At 42.5% G+C, this 18,616-nt stretch overlaps 1 protein-coding gene across 1 annotated transcript in view; it reads right to left on the reverse strand.

The window, feature by feature from the left end:
* The window catches only part of LOC121270873 (tyrosine-protein phosphatase non-receptor type 13-like), a 273,076-nt gene that overhangs the window by 82,259 nt on the left and 172,201 nt on the right, over positions 1-18,616 (reverse strand). Inside the window, exons 12-18 of the mRNA XM_041176429.1 lie at positions 16,657-16,795; positions 12,480-12,632; positions 11,424-11,609; positions 10,283-10,445; positions 6,297-6,507; positions 4,614-4,717; positions 639-731 (exon numbers count right to left, since the gene is read on the reverse strand). Coding sequence (XP_041032363.1) covers positions 639-731; positions 4,614-4,717; positions 6,297-6,507; positions 10,283-10,445; positions 11,424-11,609; positions 12,480-12,632; positions 16,657-16,795 — 1,049 coding nt within the window. The remainder of the gene's footprint in view (positions 1-638; positions 732-4,613; positions 4,718-6,296; positions 6,508-10,282; positions 10,446-11,423; positions 11,610-12,479; positions 12,633-16,656; positions 16,796-18,616) is intronic.

The raw sequence follows: 18,616 nt of genomic DNA on the forward strand, positions 1-18,616 counted from the left end.
GTGTCAAACTTCTTGAGCGTTGTTGGAGCTGCACTCATCCAGGCAAGTGGGGAGTATTCCATCACACTCCTGACTTGTGCCTTGTAGATGGTGGACAGGCTTTGGGAGGTCAGGAGGTGAGTTACTTGCCACAGGATTCCCAGCTTCTGACTGTTACAGTAAAAGTCTTAAAATGGGAAATCTTGCTGTGCGATTCCTTTGCATTGGTCACTGGGGAATTCATATCACTTTTAAAAATTAATGGGTCGTTACGGGGAGCAACACAGACTCTACACTTGGAATAGTTCATTTTCAGTGCCAGATAGGTTGACTGACAGTAATTAACAGATACCATAAAGCTGAAAAGATAATTAGACCGAAATGATCAAGTCCGAATTCTCTGTGGCGAGTTTTGTTTGTATCTACCTCTTGCTATTCACTGATTAGAATAATGAGCCAACAGTTAGGTGGCATTTTTGTGAAGCTAATGTTAGAGCAGCACAACTTGGGCAACAACTTTTGGATTCCTGCATTTTAATGTGCATCTGCCCTTGTCTGAATTTGTTGTGGCGATCGGGATTAGCCTCGACATTATTTTAACAGTAATTTTTAGGCCAATAAGAAGGCCCATTAAAGTGAAAGTCAATTATCTCACATACCAAAACCAACTTTGGGATCCTTCTTCAGATTTACAAAAACGACCTCCCTCTCAGGTATAGTCAGCTCAGCGTCCAGTTTGTTTACCACAGTACCTGTGAATAAAAAGTGAACAATAAAACGTGTGATAAAATGAATAAAATGTGAGCTTCCAGAGAGAAAGTCGTACTGCAATTAGAACTGATTAAGTATCACCTACTAAAGGTATCGCAACAGTGCACCCTCTACTTCTTTTGTTTTACCTTTCATGGCTGTGCCTTCAGCCCATCTTCAACAATCCCAAGCTCTGGAATTCCCTCCATAAACCACTCTCTCCTCCTTTTAAGCGGCCTCCTAAAGCCTACCTCCCTGCCCTAATGTCCCCTTCTTTGATTCGGGGGCTATTTTATCTGACAATGCTTCAAGGTGAATATTGGGATGTTTGATAACATTAAATGAATGTTATATGAATACAAGTTGTTTTTATATTCATTCATGGGATGTGGACATTATCAGCTGTCCAGCATTTATTTCCTATCCCTAAGTGCCCTTGTTCAGAGGAGCGGGGAGGGAAAGTTTACCTTTGTCATTGTCTCTTAGGATGTCTCACAGGTAAGAGCACAGGTGTGAATGGGACCGAGCACAAGTTGGGATATGTGCAGCAGAGGTTTTGATGACATTAAGCAGGATGGGAGCAATTGTCCTCTCAGATCTGCAAAGCCAGGCAGCAAACTGAAACTTCCCACGCAGACTGTGGCCAAGTCAGCCCTTGCAAGTTAAGTGCAAAAAAATTTAAAGGGGTCATACACTTAAACAATGACCCGCAGACTCCAGAAAGAAAATTAGAGGGTAAGTTGGGTAGAAGATGGGAGGCCACCAACTCAAGTATTGAAATAATTTAGAGACAGACAGAGACAGAGTTATTGTTGCAGGTCGATGACCTTTTATCAGAACTGGTCATTAACTGGCCACTTAAGGCCTCACTTGACGGTGGGGCAGGAAGGTTGACCACAGGCCTTCCTGCCCCAGACTTGATCGGGGTGGAGGTGAGAAGGTGGCAAGGTGCTTTTCCAACACCCTCCCCCACAATTAGATGCCCTTCCCGCCTCCAAACACAACACTCGAGAGGGCAGAAGACTGGGCCCGAGATGTTCATGTTGGAATCGCCCTGCAATGGAGTGTATGCTTCAACTTTATAATTAAAAGCAGCTGCCACCAATTGGGGAATGATCAGGGAATTACTGCAATTGTATAAGAAGCAGTTCACGCTGGGTGTTGTTGGGACAAGAGAAATTTGTGCTATTGCTTTGTTGTCTTAGAAATAAACCTGGATTAAGGAAAGGACTGGCTTCAGATTCATCCTTTCCTCAATGTGTAACCAGTGAGATTAACACAAGTTGCAGTCAGACCTGCTGAATATTTCCAGCTTTTACTTCAAATTTCTAGCAACAGCAGTGCTTTGCTTTTCTATTGGGGCAGTCAAGTCTGGAGGCAGCAGAAATGTGGAAGAGGGTTTCAGCAGCAGATGAAACAGGGGCAGAGATGGGTGATGACAGGCATTCTTGGTGATGGAAAGGCTATGGGATTGCCAGCTCAGCTCAAGGTCAGGAAGGATGCTGAGGTTGCAGAGAGCTTGGTTTAGCTAAGGTCAGGGAGGCAGGTGGAATCAGTGCCTAGGGAACAGGATTTGGGGAGGGGTTGAAGACAATGGCTTTAGCCTTGCTAATGTTTAATTGGAGGAAATTGCGGTTCATCCAGGAAAGGATGTTCAACAAGGAGCTGAGAACACAAGAAGTAGAGGGGTTAAGACAGGTGGCAGTGAGGTAGAACTGAGGGGTGTAGATGTGAACCCTGATACCATGGCTTGGAGACTCTGCTCATTTGTGCTGTTTTTTTTCTTACCCCAACCCTCCCTCTCGCTAACCCTGCTGTTCGATGCCAACCTTCCCTCTCGCCAACCATCCCAGTCACTGCCGACCCTCACTCTCATTGGTCCTCCTGGTCTCTGCCATCCTCCCCTCTCGCTGACCTGCCCTCTTGCCAACCATCACCCCCCCCCTTCCCCACCCCCACCAATCACTGTTGACCTTCTCTTTCGCTGGCCCTCCTGGTTTCTGCCAATCCTTCCACTCATCACCTCTCCAGCTTGCGGCTTACCTGCCGCAACACTGCAACTCGGAGCTGCTCTTGTTGAAAAGCTGCTCTTCCTTCCTCCCACTGCTCATCCCACCGGCGAGAGGGAAGGTCAGGGAGCAAGAAGTGTGGAGAGCAGGACGTTCAGGAGCACAATCAGTGGCGAGTGGGAGGGTTGGCAAACAGAAGAGGCACCGAGCCAGAGGGTTGGTGAGTGGGAGAACCAGCAAACCAGAGGTAAGTAGAAAGAGTTAGCATATTTCTTTTATAATTTTAAATTTATTTTATTTTAAGTTATTTCATTTATGAATATCGGAATTTAGCAATGTAAAGTATTTCAAGGTATTATGATTCAATGTTTTTTCTGATGGGAAAGGTCCTACAGAACCTAATTCCAGCTTTTACATTGGTTGTAATGGGAACATCTGATTCATTTAACATTGCTTCACTTAAAGTTGCACTTTTCAGGAACACACCTACAACATTAAGCAAGGACTTTTGGGTACTGTACCACAATAGAACTAGCAAATGTTTCAGTACAGATTTCTTTTTGAGTCATTTTCAGGCACTTAGAATCAGATTACTCACATGTTCTGGATTGACACTCCAATTAAAAATGCTCATTTTATTTGACAAACCCATTTTCTGTTGTATTTTAAAAATTCTTTCATTGGCGTCGCTGGCAAGGCCAGCATTTGTTGCCCATCCCTAATTGCCCTTGAACTGAGTGGCTTGCTTGGCCATTTCAGGGGGCAGTTCAAAGTCAACCACATTGCTGTGGGTTTGCAGTCACATGTAGGCCAGACCAGGTAAGGATGGCAGATTTCTTTCCCTAAAGGACATTAGTGAACTAGATGGGTTTTTACAACAATCACTGAGAGCTTCATGGCCACTATTACTGCAACTAGTTTCAATTCCAGATTCATTGACTGAATTTAAATTCCACCAGCTGCAGTGGGATTTGAACTTATGTCCCCAGGGTGTAGGCCATGTCTCTGGATTACTCAGCCAATGACATTACCACAATACCGTCATCTCTCCAAGTTACCAAATTACCGCTCTTAAATGTATCAGGGCATTTTTTTGAAGAAAAGATTCTTTAAAAATATTATGTTCTAAAGCACTGCCCAACTCTGTTGGTTCTTGGCAGATTTTAAGGTCGGTGATACGCAAGTGAGTTTAAATGGAAACTTGAGGAAAATAAAACACTCCTGAAAGCTGGAGTAATTTGCACCAGGTCGTGGATTACGCCCAAAGCGGAGATTTCAGTTCCATCTCTTTGAATGATTTCGCCAAGGGCCAACAAGTGGGTGGGAAATAGGATAGGAACCCATTCTATGAAATTAGTTAGTGAGGAGGTAATCTTCAGACACTATTACCACATTGTTCATGAGATTTCTAATGACGGGTCAGTACAAATATCACAATATCTCTCACTGTGGTATTGTACTGTAGTGCGTATCAATACCAATTGGACTAGATGATTTTGCAAGTTATAACAATGACCTTTTCTGGAAACGGGCACAAGGACAAACAACCGGCAGCTATATCCCATTTTAAGATCACATCCCACACCATTCTCATTCATCGCATGCAATCAAATACTGGGAATGTTTCTAACATTAACAGAAAGAACTACCTCCTGGGTATTTACAATATAGCACTCCCATCTGTCTAGGTTATATATGACCCTATGTTGGGAGTGTGGGCATGTGCCTGGATGCCAATGTACATGCCCAACACGTGAGACTCCGTGCCTGGAGCAGTTCAGAAAATTGCTGCTCCTTCACCCCTCAGCAAGTATTATGAGTTGCGTTTTGGAAAATGTGCCTTCAGTATATACAAGATCTCTCCTCTGAACTTACCAGTCACGCCGCTTTGACCCGGGGTCACGTTCCGCAGTCCCGAATATCTGCATCTTTCTGTCGAAAAGGGGAGGATTTCTGACTGAGATATGGCATCTGTTGTGCTGCAGAAGAAAGACAGCTCCTGATTACCTGGACTCTTACACAGCGAGCACGTGTTCAGAATGTATCAGGGGTCATCGGTTAAAGTGCTGCGTGGTAAAAGGGCCTGGGATCGTACAAACTGCTGCAGATCATGGTAATTGGATTTCTTGCACAACTTGCTAAATGCTTTTGTTCTTTTAAGTCCCTGCAGCTCTTCAAGATGTGGACAGACCCTCGATTGCAAATTGAGATGAGATTCAGTGAAGCCAAAGAGGTGGGTGAAGTCCTGTCTCATCGTACTTCAGTGCTCTATTAAGGGCTTTTAGATATTTTTAGGTCATCACATTTAACAATTCTCTGTTTTTATTTTCAAATTTAAAGAGCAGAGCATTTAAAAAACTTCAGATCATGATACTTAGACTTTATCTGCCCTTTAAGAACATTTACGTCTAGTCCATAAATTCATGACTTCCACACAGTGGGTTTTTGTTTTATAATGCTCCTGCTGAAGCATCTTGGGATGTTTTATTATCTAAAATACAAGTATATAAATACTATCTAAATACATCTTCTTGTTCATGCCCGGTACTCTCTCAAAAGCATTAACATCTGATTAGGTCACACACTGCTCAAAATCGGAATTGTCCATTGCTTCACACAACAATGATAGAATCTCTATTGGTTGGTTTTCTGCCTATCCGCTAATACAAAGCAATACTTTTTAACACCTTTCCTTTAAACTGTTGCTAAGCCCCAACCTGTTGGATTCATAGAAATTTGTGGATAACGTGCATTGTTGGTGATCATTTAGTATTACCTCAAGCATGTAAAGTGCCAAATTTTTATGTGAGTCATGAATTACTGACATTAATTATGAAATCAGCACTGCCTAATTTCTCCATAGATATTTCCTTCACAAGCTAATCCATTTTCCAAATATTTATTAGCTCATTAATCTTTTCTCGCACCATGATCTGAAGTACATTTATATCAAAGTATCTACTAACGGTTTATCCCTGTGAAATTAATTGCAGCAGAATATAACACAACGTTGTGCATTTGATGCTTCATGCAATAAATGGAGTTTGAGAAGCAGTATCTCTGATTGCTTCCAGCACCAGTATCACACTATGCGATCGAAGGCAGGGCTCCATATTTCATTTCCACCACAGAAAGATGGAAGAGCTGAGATCATTATTCTTCCTCAAATATGTGGATGACAAAACATGTGTCAGAAGCTAATCGATTCACCAACAACTTCCAGATAAACGAGTTGGTGATAACTGCACGTTATCTACAATATCCTACTTCTCATTCAAATTTGTTTGCTTTTAGTTCACATTACTGCCAATGAGAATTCAGATATAAGAACTGCAAACATTATTTAAAAACAGTCTCCATTCACAGGCACAAAGAAGTTTGCCTCAAGTGTTACATTAGAAACCTACATTTTGTACCTTATCATGGTTATTCAATGTGGTACTTGCGTTGTGGCACTTATGTGACTGAATCAGAGACACAAACCTCAGCATGATTGCCAAGGAAGCTAAACATTTGCCTGAAAAGCAATTGCCAGTACGACTGCAAAGGTAAACCTACCTACACATGTTATTGGCACCTCCACACCCTGAGGTAGCCATGGCTGTTGTGAGATTGTCGCAGGACTTGCTCAGTGCTCCAATAGACACAGTGTCCATGTTAGGCCGACTCAGCATAGTCTCCGAACGGGAAATATTGCGCATTTCCTCGAAACGCCTGCGCCGAGCACATCTTGTCTCATTGGAAACTAAAGAGGTAAAAACGTGTTCGTCTGCGGGGAAAACAAGGTGGCATACAATACAATAATAACATAAAATGCTGATTTGACTTTGAAATAAGAATAACTACATTCCAAAATAGAGCTGGGCAGCACCAACTCATTATAAACTAATCTTGAAGACCTTTTTTTTTCTTTTATGGCATGACTGACAAGGCCAACATTTGTTGCCCTTGAACTGAGTGGGCTTGCTAGGCCATTTCAGAGGGCTGTGAAAAGTCAACCACATTGCTGTGGGTCTGGAGTCACATGTAGGCCAGACCAGGTAAGGATGGCAGATTTCCTTCCCTAAAGGACATTAGTGAACCAGATGGGTTTTTATGACAATTGATAATAAGTTTATGGTCACCATTACTAAGACTAGCTTTATATTCCAAAGTGGGATTTGAACCCATGTACCGCAGAGCAGTAGACTGGACCTCTGGATTACTCACCCAGTGATATTACCACTACACCACCATTTCCACGTATATGATTGATGTCATGTGAAACAAGTATGGCACAGAACAAAGGGCAAAGAATGGGGAATGGGACTAACTAAGTTGCTCTTGGGCAGAAAGGTTCTTTGAGAAGGCTGCAATATCCAGGGCTAAACAAGGAAGTCAAGGATGGTATTAAATTGAAAGAAATACTGTACAAATCTGCTAAGATTCATGATAGGTCAGAGGATTTGGCAAATTGTAAGAACCAGCAAAGAATGGCTAAAAAGATAATAAAGAGGCAGAACGCAGAGTATGTGAGAGAAGTAGCTAGTAATATAAAAACAGATAGTAAGAGTTTCTACAAGTATTTGAATAGGAAAAGAGTAAGTAAAGCTAGTGTTGATCCTCTACAGAGTGAGTCTGGTGAATTGATAATGGAAAATAAAGAAATGGTGGAGGCGTTGAACATGTGTTTTGTGTCTGTCTTCATGGTAGAAGACTTAGAAAACTTCCCAAAGATAATTGAAAATCAAGAGGTATAGGGAAGGATGAAATTAAAACAATGACAATCACCAGGGAAAAGGTGCTGAGGAAACCATTGGACCTAAAGGTTGACAAGTCCCCAGGACCAGATGACCTGTATCCTAGGGTCTTAAAAGATGTGGCAGCACAGATAGTGGATGCATTGTTATAATCTTCCAAAATTCCTTAGATTCTGGAAGGATCCCAGTGGATTGGAAAATAGCTAACATAACACCTTTATTCGAGAAAAGATGGAAGCAGGAAATTATAGGTTAGTTGGTTGAACTAACTTAGGGAAGGTGCTAGAATCTATTATTAAGGAGGTTAAAAAAGCACAATGTGATCAGGCCGAGCCAACATGGCTTTGTGAAAGGGAATCATGTTTACTAATCTGTTAGAGCATTTTGATGAAGTAACATTCAGGATGGATAAAGGGGAACCTGTAGATGTGATGTACTTGGATTTCCAAAAGGCATTTGATAAAGTGCCACATCAAAGGTTACTTCACAAGATCAGAGCACATGGTGTAGGGGGTAACATAGTGGCATGGATAAAGGATTGGTTAATTAACAGGGAGCAAAGAGTAGGGGTAAATGAGGTTTCTTTGGATTGGAAGCTGTAACTAATGGAATGCCACGTGGATCATTTCTGGGTCCTCAATTATATACATTTTATATCAATAACTTGGATGAAGGGAGCAAATGTATAGTAGCTAAATTTTCCAATGACTCTAGGATAGGTCGTAAAGTAAGTTGCAACTAGGAGGTAGAGAGTCTGCAAAGGGAGGTAGACAGGTTAAGTGAGTGGGCAAAAATTTGGAGAATAACATGGGTAAATGTGAACTTGTCCATTTTGGCAGGAAGGATGGAAAAGCAACTATTTAAATGGAGAGAGATTACAGAGCTTGGTGATACAGAGGGATCTTGGTGTCCTGGTACATGAATCATGTGAAGTTAGCGTGCAGGTGCAGCAAGTGATTAGGAAGACAAATTGAGTTTTGGTATTTATTGCAAGAGGAATGGAATATAAAAATAGGGAAATTTTACTGTAACTGTACAGGGCCTTGGTGAGGCCACATAGAACCATAGAAAAGTTACAGCACAGGAGGAGGCCATTCGGCCCATCTTGTTCCATGCCAGCCCAAGGACACCCAGGTGCCCTTTCTAATCCCACCTTCCTGCACCTGGCCCATAGCCCTGCAGCTTACAGCATTTAAGATGCAGATCCAGGTACTTTTTAAAAGAGTTTAGAGTTTCTGTCTCTACCACCAACTTGGACAGCGAATTCCAGACACTCACTACCCTCTGCGTAAAAAAGTTCTTCCTCATGTCCCCCCTACACCTTCTGCCACTTAACTTGAATCTATGTCCTCTTGTTCTAGAATTCTCCACCATGGGAAACAATTTTATCCTGTCCACTCTATCTATTCCCCTCATAATTTTGCACACCTCAATCAAGTCACCTCTCAGCCTTCTTTGTTCTAAGGAAAATAACCCCAACCTATCCAATCTCTGGAATACTGTGTACAGTTTTGGTCTCCTTATCTGAAAAAAGGTATAATTGCTTTAGAAGCAGTTCAGAGAAGGTTCACACAACTCATTCCTGGGGTGAAGGGCTTATATTATGAAGAAATGTTGAACAGGTTAGGGCTCTGACATTTGGAGTGAGAAGAATGAGAGGTGATCATATTGAAACATGTAAGATCCTGAAGGGGACTAAATATGGTGGATACTGGGAGGATGTTTCCTCTGGTGGGGCAACTGGAACTCAGGGAGACATTTTAAAAGGTTTCCCTTTTAAGACAGAGATGAGGAGAATTTTGTTTTCTCTCAGGGGGTCCTTATAGTGTGGAATTCTCTTCCCCAGAAGGTAGTGGAGGCTGGGTCTTTAAATCTATTCAAGGCTGAGTTAGATAGATTTTTGTTGGACAAGGGAGTTGAGGGTTGTGGGGGAGCAGACAGGAAAGTCGAGTTGAGGTGCAACCAGATCAGCCATGATCTTATTGAATGGTGAAGCGGGCTCGAGGGACCAGATAGCCTACTTCTGTTCCAAAGTCCTATGTTCCTATGTTCCTATGTTCAGAACTGTCATGGACTCAACAGGCTGAATGGCCTCCTTATGTGCTGTAACCATTCTATGATTATTAAACAAGGCAATTGTGAATTAAAATTCCTGTCAATCAGTCAATTAGCTTCTAAAAAAAAGCTCCAAGTAATGCAAGTCTGAAACAAAATCAGAACACGAGCAGCATCCAGCAAGAGACAAGAGGTGAGAATTGCCTTGATGAAGGGTTTACACTCAACAGGGTGTGATTCCCCAGCTGGGCAGAAGTTAGGCAATAGTCACCCAAAAATGATGGAATGGGGCTTACCACCCAATCCCCATCAAAGGTATTGCCCATGTAATCTTCCTAAGGGCTTGACCACTGGGAGGTCAGAATGCCCAGCTCATTCAGCCACAAAGCCCTTTTTATATGTAAGCTGAGGTCTTAGGAACTAGTGACCATTTCAGGACTTAGCTGGGTCAGCTGTTCACTCTCTACTCAGTGTTATAACAAGATAAAGGTCACAGGGCAACTGAGGCACTCTAAATAATTATCAATGAGTGCTCAGCTACTCCAATCAGAAGCAGCAGAAAGCCAATTACTTAAAAGAAACAAGTGCTGAGATAAAAACTGCCGTTAAGGTTCAGCTTTTTTTTCTCAGTAAAAGCAAAAGATCATTTCTGGCTAGGGTTTATGGAGTTTTCAGAGTAATGGGGAAGTTGCAGGTATCAGACAATGTCACCTCCTTTATTGTAGACCCAGATTGTGACACTGTACTTACCGTTTACAAAGGCAGCTTGACTAAGTTGTCGGGAGTTCATCTGCATCTGGAACTTGTGCTGAGCCGAGCACAGCTCAATTAGGTACCTGCAGGTTTTGCTGTTGTCTGTGATAAAGATGTGCTTCTTACCGTCTGAACTGCTTTGCACAGTAAACTTCTTTCTCTAAAGAGAAATACTAATCAGATCACATTATATCACTTAAAACCAAGTCAGTCAGTAGCAGGTTAACAGCTTCAGTGTAAGCCCTGAGTTTTGGTGAGTATAACCATAATGTAAACTAGTGTTACCTTTGTCCCATCACCCGATAGTCCATTTTAAACCACGCAGATGCTGGGAGCTGAGGGAACAAGAACCTTGACCAACACCAAGGCCATTTAGTGTGGCCATCATAAGATATATCACAGCAGTGCACTGAAAGGTCCCCCTTCAATTGAACAACCTTCCTGCATACACGCAAACCACCCCCAGCTTGGCAGGTCAGCACGACAGATGCCTTTGGGAAGTAGATTGATTTTTCTGTGTTTTCTTTATCTAATTACCAGAAAAATAATATAGGGTTTTTTGTGTAGAAATTTAATCTTTAACTCTTAACGAATACCAGTGCTGGACAGAGCTACATACAGAGTTTAGAACATGATGTTTAGACTCATGCCCAGAAAATTGATAAAGGTGACACTTGCAATAATGAAGAGAAATGTGTGATTGTGCACATAGGACAAGGTCTCATCAATAATATGGGTAGGGAGACATAGGGCTTTGGAAAATATCCACAAAAATCAACAGCTAGAACAATGTTAATTAAATCCAGTTAAGGTGATAGTGGAAGTATTATGTATCCCTGTATGACAGAGGGTTAATAAAATCAGCCAGGGTTCCTGCTTGTCATCACTGTCCAGTGATCCATACAGGAACATGTCAGCGCGTGGGCATTGGTTAACAAACCATCATGCTCGGCATTTGATTGTCAAGCTTGTTGTCCGGGCTCATACATGAAGGCTGACCATTTAGGCATGATCCTGATGTCAGGTGTGAAACGAAACCCCAAGATGACCCAGCAAGAGGGAAAAAGAAAAAAAAATCTGGGAATAATATCTTGTTTCAGTTATTGTGACACATGGATGAGCATGAGGCATTACTTACATTAAACGTGATCCTCTCGGTTTCGCGCCACTGAAAGCGTAAACTGGCGATCCTGGTGTTGTTCTTCACCTCGTAGACAATGATCCCTTTGGCACAGATTCCGAGCACCACGTCCCCACCTGCAGCTTTCCTGTCCCGTGCTACCCGGTGGAAGAGCACACCGTACTCTGGAAGCTGCTGCGTTACCTGTAAAATGTTATAAACGTACTAATAAATGTCATTTCATTCTGAAGAAAGAGAGCTTGCATTCATATAGCAACTTTCACAACCACCAGACATTCCAAAGTGCTTTACAGCCAATTAAGTGCTTTTGAAATGTCATCACTGTTGTAATGTAGGAAACGCAGCAGCCAGTTTGCACAAAGCAAGCTCCCAGAAACAGCAATGGGTTAACGACCAGATCATCTGTTTTTGAAGAAGTCATGCGGACTTGAAACGTTAACTCTGTCTTTCTCTCCACAGATGCTGTCAGACCTGCTGAGCTTTTCCAGCACTTTTTGTTTTTCCAGCATCCGCAATATTTTGCCTTAATCTGTTTTGGTGAAGTTTGACTGGGGAATAATGTTGCTTCAAAATAATGCCAAGGGATCTTTTGTGCCCATCTAAGAGGGCAGGTTCAAACTCCATTTAACATTGCATCCCTCAATTCTGCACTGGAGTGTCAGCCTTGATGTTTATGCTTAAGTCCTGGAGTGGGACTTGAACCTACAGCCTTCCGAACAGCCAATAAGATGGCTGGCCTGTTAACCTAATTTTTGGTGGCATTTGTTGGAGGATGACATCAGCCAGAATGCTGTCTGCACTCATCTTAGAAATGAACCACAACTGCATCATGTGTTGGAAGACGAAAGACTAGGCCAGATCTAATGAGGTTATAACAGCAGACATTGCTCAGCCCGCTATTTAAACCCAATTATTTTAACTAGGTCAACTCTTCCTTTAAATAAGCACAAGAGAAGCTATAGGAAGATACTAAGCATTCATCCAGTATTGCCACATAAACAAAAAATTCCTAGCCAAAGGGTCTGAAGTGAAAGGAAAGGTGTGTGCATTTACCTTCAGATACTCCATCTCAGCCTCCTCTTCAGACAAGTTAAAGTAAGTGGAGTGAAGTCGGGGCAGCTCCTCCTTTATACAAGTCAAAGCCATTTTCTCTATCACACTGGGAGGAATGTAATGTTCCACGCGGTAGTAGTTCTTGCCATGCACCTTTTCAAACACAACACATTTACCGTTATCAGCCCCATACAGTATGTGCTCAAGGCAAAGAGAAGCCCTCAAACACTATGGGCTATCATTTCCACAAAGTGCTCCAAACTTCAGCTGGTTTATTTCTCTGGGATTCCTGCCAAAGTTACGGCGGGAAGTTGAGAGAACCCCAAGGGGAATTACTAGCCCACACCTTTCACATCCTTTGACTCCAATCATCACTGATTCATTCTAAAAGTCAGAATGTCACGCCAAACTTGTGACCAAACAAGTCCTTTGCTCACCTTTCATTATTTCTGTGAAATGATAAGACCCTGGGTTGGGGATTAAAAGGGGGCTGGTGTCGCTCTTGGTTTGTTCCACTGCTTATCATTAGCTAGGCCAGTCAGTTTAACTTCAGTGGTGGGCAAGATCCTAGAGGCAATTATTCGAGATAGAATTGGCCATCACATAGAAAAATATGGGTTGATAAGAAAGAGCCAGCGTGGGTTTCGAAAGGGGAAATCATATTTAACTAACTTGCTGGATTTTTTTTGAAGAGGTAACAGAAAAGGTTGAAGAGGGTAATGCTGTTGAAGTGGTGTACATGGACCTTCCAAAGGCATTTGATACAGTGCCACACAACAGACTTGTGAGAAAAGTTATTGCTCATGGAATAAAAGGGACAGTAGCAACGTGGATACAAAATTGGCTGAAAAATAGGAAGCTGAGAGTAATGGTCAATGGATATTTTTCAGGCTGGAGGAAGATTTGTTGTGGAGTTCCCCAGGGGTCGATATTGGGACCCTTGCTTTTCCTGATATATACTAATGATCTGGGTCCTGGTGTGCAGGGGACAATTTCAAAGCTTGTGGATGATATGAAACTTGGAAGCATTGTAAACTGCAAGGACGACAGTGTAGAACTTCAAACTTAGACTAGTTGGTGGAGTGGGCAGATAGGTGGCAGATGAAGTTCAATGCGGAAAAGTGTGAGGTGATATATTTTGGTAGGAAGAATAAGGACAAACAAGATAAAATAAAGGGTGAAATTTTGAAGTGGGTGCAGGAGCATAAAGACCTGGGTGTATATGTGCACAGATCATTGAAGGTGGCAGGACAGGTAGAGAGAACAATTAATAAAGCATATAATAACCAGGGCTTTATTAATAGGATCATAGAGTACAAGAGCAAGGAGATTATGCTGAATTTATATAAGACTCTCGTTAGGCTTCAGTTGGAGAATTGTGTTCTGTTCTGGGTACCATATTATAGGAAGGATGTGAACACATTGGAGAGAGTGCAGAAGAGGTTTACAAGAATGGTTCCAGGGATGAGAAACTTCATCTATTAAGATAGATTGGAGAGGTTGGGACTGTTCTCTTTGGAGAGGAGAAGGCTAAGAGGAAATTTGATGGAGATGTTCAAAATCATGAGTGGGCTGGACAGAGTAGACAGGAGAAGCTGTTCCCGCTAATAAAAGGACCAAGAACGAGAGGGCACAGATTTAAAGTGATTTGCAAAAGAAGCAAATGTGACTTGAGAAAAAACATTTTCACACAATGAATGGTTTGGGTCTGAAACGCACTGCCTGGAAGTGTGGTGGAGGCAGGTTCAATCGAGACATTCAAGAGGGCATTGGATGATTATATGAATAGAAACAATGTGCAGGGGTATGGGGAAAAGGCAGGGCAATGGCACTAGGTCATAATGCGCATTTGGAAAACTGGTGCAGACACGATGGGCCGAGTGGCCTCCTTCTGTGCTGTTAAAATTCTGCGTTTCTGTGATAGATAGCCCTGAATAAAGTGTAAATCTGTGAGGAACAATAAAAATCAGGCTGTGAGACAAACAACCCGCTGACACTTAGGCTGGAATTTTCTAGCTGGCAGGATCTTGCGGTCCTGCAGATGTGAACGGAGGTTTCAATGGCTCACCAGCTCCGCCACAGTGAAACCCACCGCGGGGGAGCTGAAAAATTCTGGCCTAAGGGCTCAATTAACTCTGCGTGCCAATGAGCTTTGTATAGGTTGAAATCAGGTCCTAATTATTGTCTAGACACAAGCTCATAAAATGGACTCTTTAGCGAAGTCTGAGAGGAATTGTACCCAACTTAAATCAGGGATATTGGGCCAGTTGTCATTTTCAGAACGCTATATATTATCATTGATCCAATAAGGAATTTTGCAAAGCCAATTTAAGTGATGTAAAATAGTGAATCCATGCTGAGTGCAATTCATGTGGAAACTTGAAGGACATATAACTAGGCAGCTTTAAGAAAACTGGTGGAAGCTGAGAGCATTGGTTAATCCAAACTGTCCTGGAAAAAATAGTAATATTATACAGTAGATGCTTTGGCTGTAATTCTCTAATGGTTTCTATGTGCCTAAGAGTAATGGTACTGAACTAAGCCAAGTTTAAGTAGAAAACAAATAGGACAATCAAGATTCACATAGATCTTTTCCACCCACGAACTTTTATTACTGGTATTAGGCTTAAAAATACAACAGCACTTTATTTCTAATGGCACGGACTGGTAGTCCTGAATGGTAGCACAAGGAGAGGAGTTTTACGCTTTAATAATTAATAATAATGCTATGAGTTCCGGAAGAACAGCGAGAAAAGAAGAGGTTGTCACCCTTGGATAACAAAGGTACTGGGAAAGAAAAGTTATCTCACCAAGATGACTTTTAATGATGTTCATGCATATGCATGTGAGATAATACATAGGCAAAATAAAAGATTCCTAAAGTAGCAAGCCATTTGTCTTGCTGTTACAAGAGTATGTGCATCACTCTGTGGCATGAAATGCTGAAATAATACTATAGATCTGTCTCTTTTATCATCTCTATGGAGATGGATAGAAAGATAGCAGTTTTGCACTACACTCTTAAATTATTATAGGGAATTGGGGACTGGAGGAGGCCATTTAGCCCCTCGAGCCTGTTCTGCCATTCAATGAGATTGTGGCTGATCTGCAAATTAACCCTTTTTAAAAAAATTTTGTTCACAGGATGTGAGCATCGCTGGCTAGGCCATCATTGATTGTCCATCCCTAATTACACTTGAGAAGGTGGTGGTGAGCTGTCTCTTGAATCACTGTTGTCCATGTGATGTAGGTGCACCCACAGTGCTATTAGGAGGGGAATTCTAACTCCATATCATTGCCTTTTCCCTAACCAGCATAAATAGTTTCCCCTAATCCACCTTATCTATGTCCCTTAATATCTTTGAAACATTCATCATAGTCATCGCTTAACTTTCTAAATTCAAGAGAATACCACCCCAGTAAGTTAAATCTCTCAGGATGTGAGAGGTGCTGGCAAGGCTGGCATTTAATGGCCATCCCTAATTGCCCTTGAGGAGGTGGGGGGTTGGGTCTTGATTGCTGCAGCTCATGTGGTTAGGTGGGGAGTTCCATGATTTTGACCCAGCGACAATGAAGGGATGGTGATATTTGTCCAAGTCAGGAGGCTGTGTGATTTGGAGAGGAACGTGGAGGTGATCCCATGCACTTTCTGCCCTTGTCCTTGCAGGTGGTTGAAGTTGCTGGTTTGGGTTATGCTGTCGAAGAAGCCTTGACAAGTTGCTGCAAGGCATGCTGTGGACAGTACACACTATGGCCGCAATACACTTGTGGGGGATGTTTAAGCTGGTGAACTGGCTGGTGGGGCTTTTATAAAGGGCCTGGGACCATCTGTACCATGCCTCCTCTTCATGTGTGGCTGTAGCAGACCTGCTCCTTGATCTGCCACTGCCTGTATTTACGGCTTCATTTGCTGTAGGTTGTTGCCATGTTTGGACTGTACCTTCCCTTTTATTAATCTGCAGCAAAAACAACCAGGAGAATGTTATCTGGGGGAAGCGAGAGGGTGTAGAACAAAGAGCATCTAAAATAGACCTGCCAAAATGCCAAAAGTAGGACTTCTGGTTTTGTCAGTTTATTCTCTTCACATCAAGTGTCTGCCATGAGGCATTTAAATTCAGGAGTTCATAGCACAGATTAAAAGTGATTGATATTGTTAGTTTGCGAGCCACACACTCACCTCAGAAATGTAATCTCCATACTCTGCCTGGAGAGCCAGAGAAGCGAGCAGCAGAGCTGTCTCATCGCTGCAGTACAATCGCTCTTCAAGGATGTCTTTCCTCAGTTGCAGATAATATTGATGTCGGGTGACGCTGTGTCTAAAAGGTAAATGTACGGCAATAAAATTGTATTGTTTACACATTGAGGGCCTTTCAAGCAGAGTTTGTATCTGGGTAGCTTTTATTTTATTGACACCTATATATTTGCCAGTGATGGCTCAGCTGGCAGCTCTCTTGAGATGAGTCAGAAGGCTGCGGGTTCAAATCCCACTCCAGAGGATTTAAGCACCAAGTTCAGACTGAAGCTTCAGTGCAGTACTGAGTGACTGCTACACTGTTAAAGCTGCTGTCTTTCAGGTGGGACACTATAATGTGGCCTGGTCTGCCCCCAGGGGTGGATGTAAAAGATCCTTTGGTGGATGTAAAAGGTGAATGTAAAAGGTGGATGTAAAAGATCCTTTGGCATCACTTTGAAGAAAAGCAGGGGAGTTCTCCCCAGTCAGATGGCTAATATCTATCCCTCGCCCAAAGTCATCAAAACAGATTATCTTGTCATTTATCTTATTGATGTTGCTGTGGGAAAATCGTCTAGAATGATGACACCTGTTATAATGTGTTGGGTACAGTTCAGTAGGCCTGAAGAAGTCTTTGTAGTCATACATAAGTTAACTGTAAGTCTTCATTGACTCTTAGAATTATTTACAAATATATAATAAAGGGTACGATCTAGGAGCTGTTCCCGTGCTAGCTGGTACACACAATTCTGTCCAACCCTCAACTGACCCTGGGTGAGGGACATGTGCTCTCTTACATCACTATGTGGGCAGTCCTGTATGCAGTCCCACATTAACTCTATATGTGCCAGTCCCTTATACTACAGCACCCAACCCAAAATAAAGTTCTTCATTGGCTGTGAAGCATTGTGGGATGTCCTGGGTTTGAGAAAGGCACTATATAAATCCAAGTTCAATTTCTTTCTGGTTTACATATTTGGGGATTCCAGTTGCCTAGAACCAGCCTGGATGTGGTACAGGTATTTATGTAGCTGCAGGTATCTAATTCTATAGGTGCCATCCAAATTCAGCTGCAGCATGACCAGGGGCTCCAGTGTGCCACATTACAGCTTTAGCTAACCCTCGAGAGGATTTGTTTTACGCAAATGATTTACCCCTATTATCCTCATTTGGTTCAAGCTTGATATCCTCTCAACCACTGCCCACCAACAAGCGTTTTCTCATATAGATCACTGGGTAGCGATCATAAGCAGGAACCCTGGCTGGTTTTATGAACCCTCTGGAGTGCTGGGATACATAGGACTTCACCTGTTACCCCGGTGAACATTCGTCAACTTTGGTCTACCTGTTGAAGAGTGATTTAAGTGGATAAGTGCAATGTCGCCACCCATGTAATTGTATTAGAGCTTGTTCTATGGGAACCATTAGACATTACAAAGCAACCAAACTTTGCCTCAGATGCAGCACTGCCAGCACTATCCTAGCAGACTTCATTGCACTAGCTTTCAGCTAGTGTGGCTGCATCCAACCAGGGGCAGAGCAGAAGGGTTTGCTTTCTTGGCCACTTACCCACAGCTGGCCCAAAATCCATTTATTTGTAAAGTTATTTGATTTTAAAACCATCTTTGAAACTCCAGCCTTCCAGCAGAATGCCTTTTATGACAATCGACTCGGAAAGCCTTACTGTTCCATCAGCAAGAACAGCCAATTAAGAACGGCCAGAAAGACCAGCACAATTAAGCATCAAGCTGTGCTGGGGCTGAATGGGAATGCAGTTCTCAGTTATCTCTCAGATGAGTCCTGGCTGTTCAGGTGAATGTGGAAGAACCCAAATCTTTATTTTAAGAAGAGCAGTGGAATTCCCCCCGCTGTTGTGGCCAAAGTTTATCCCCTGACTAAAGGAGCG

The sequence above is a fragment of the Carcharodon carcharias genome, chromosome 28 (assembly GCF_017639515.1).
Source record: "Carcharodon carcharias isolate sCarCar2 chromosome 28, sCarCar2.pri, whole genome shotgun sequence".
Classification (NCBI taxonomy): domain Eukaryota; kingdom Metazoa; phylum Chordata; class Chondrichthyes; order Lamniformes; family Lamnidae; genus Carcharodon; species Carcharodon carcharias.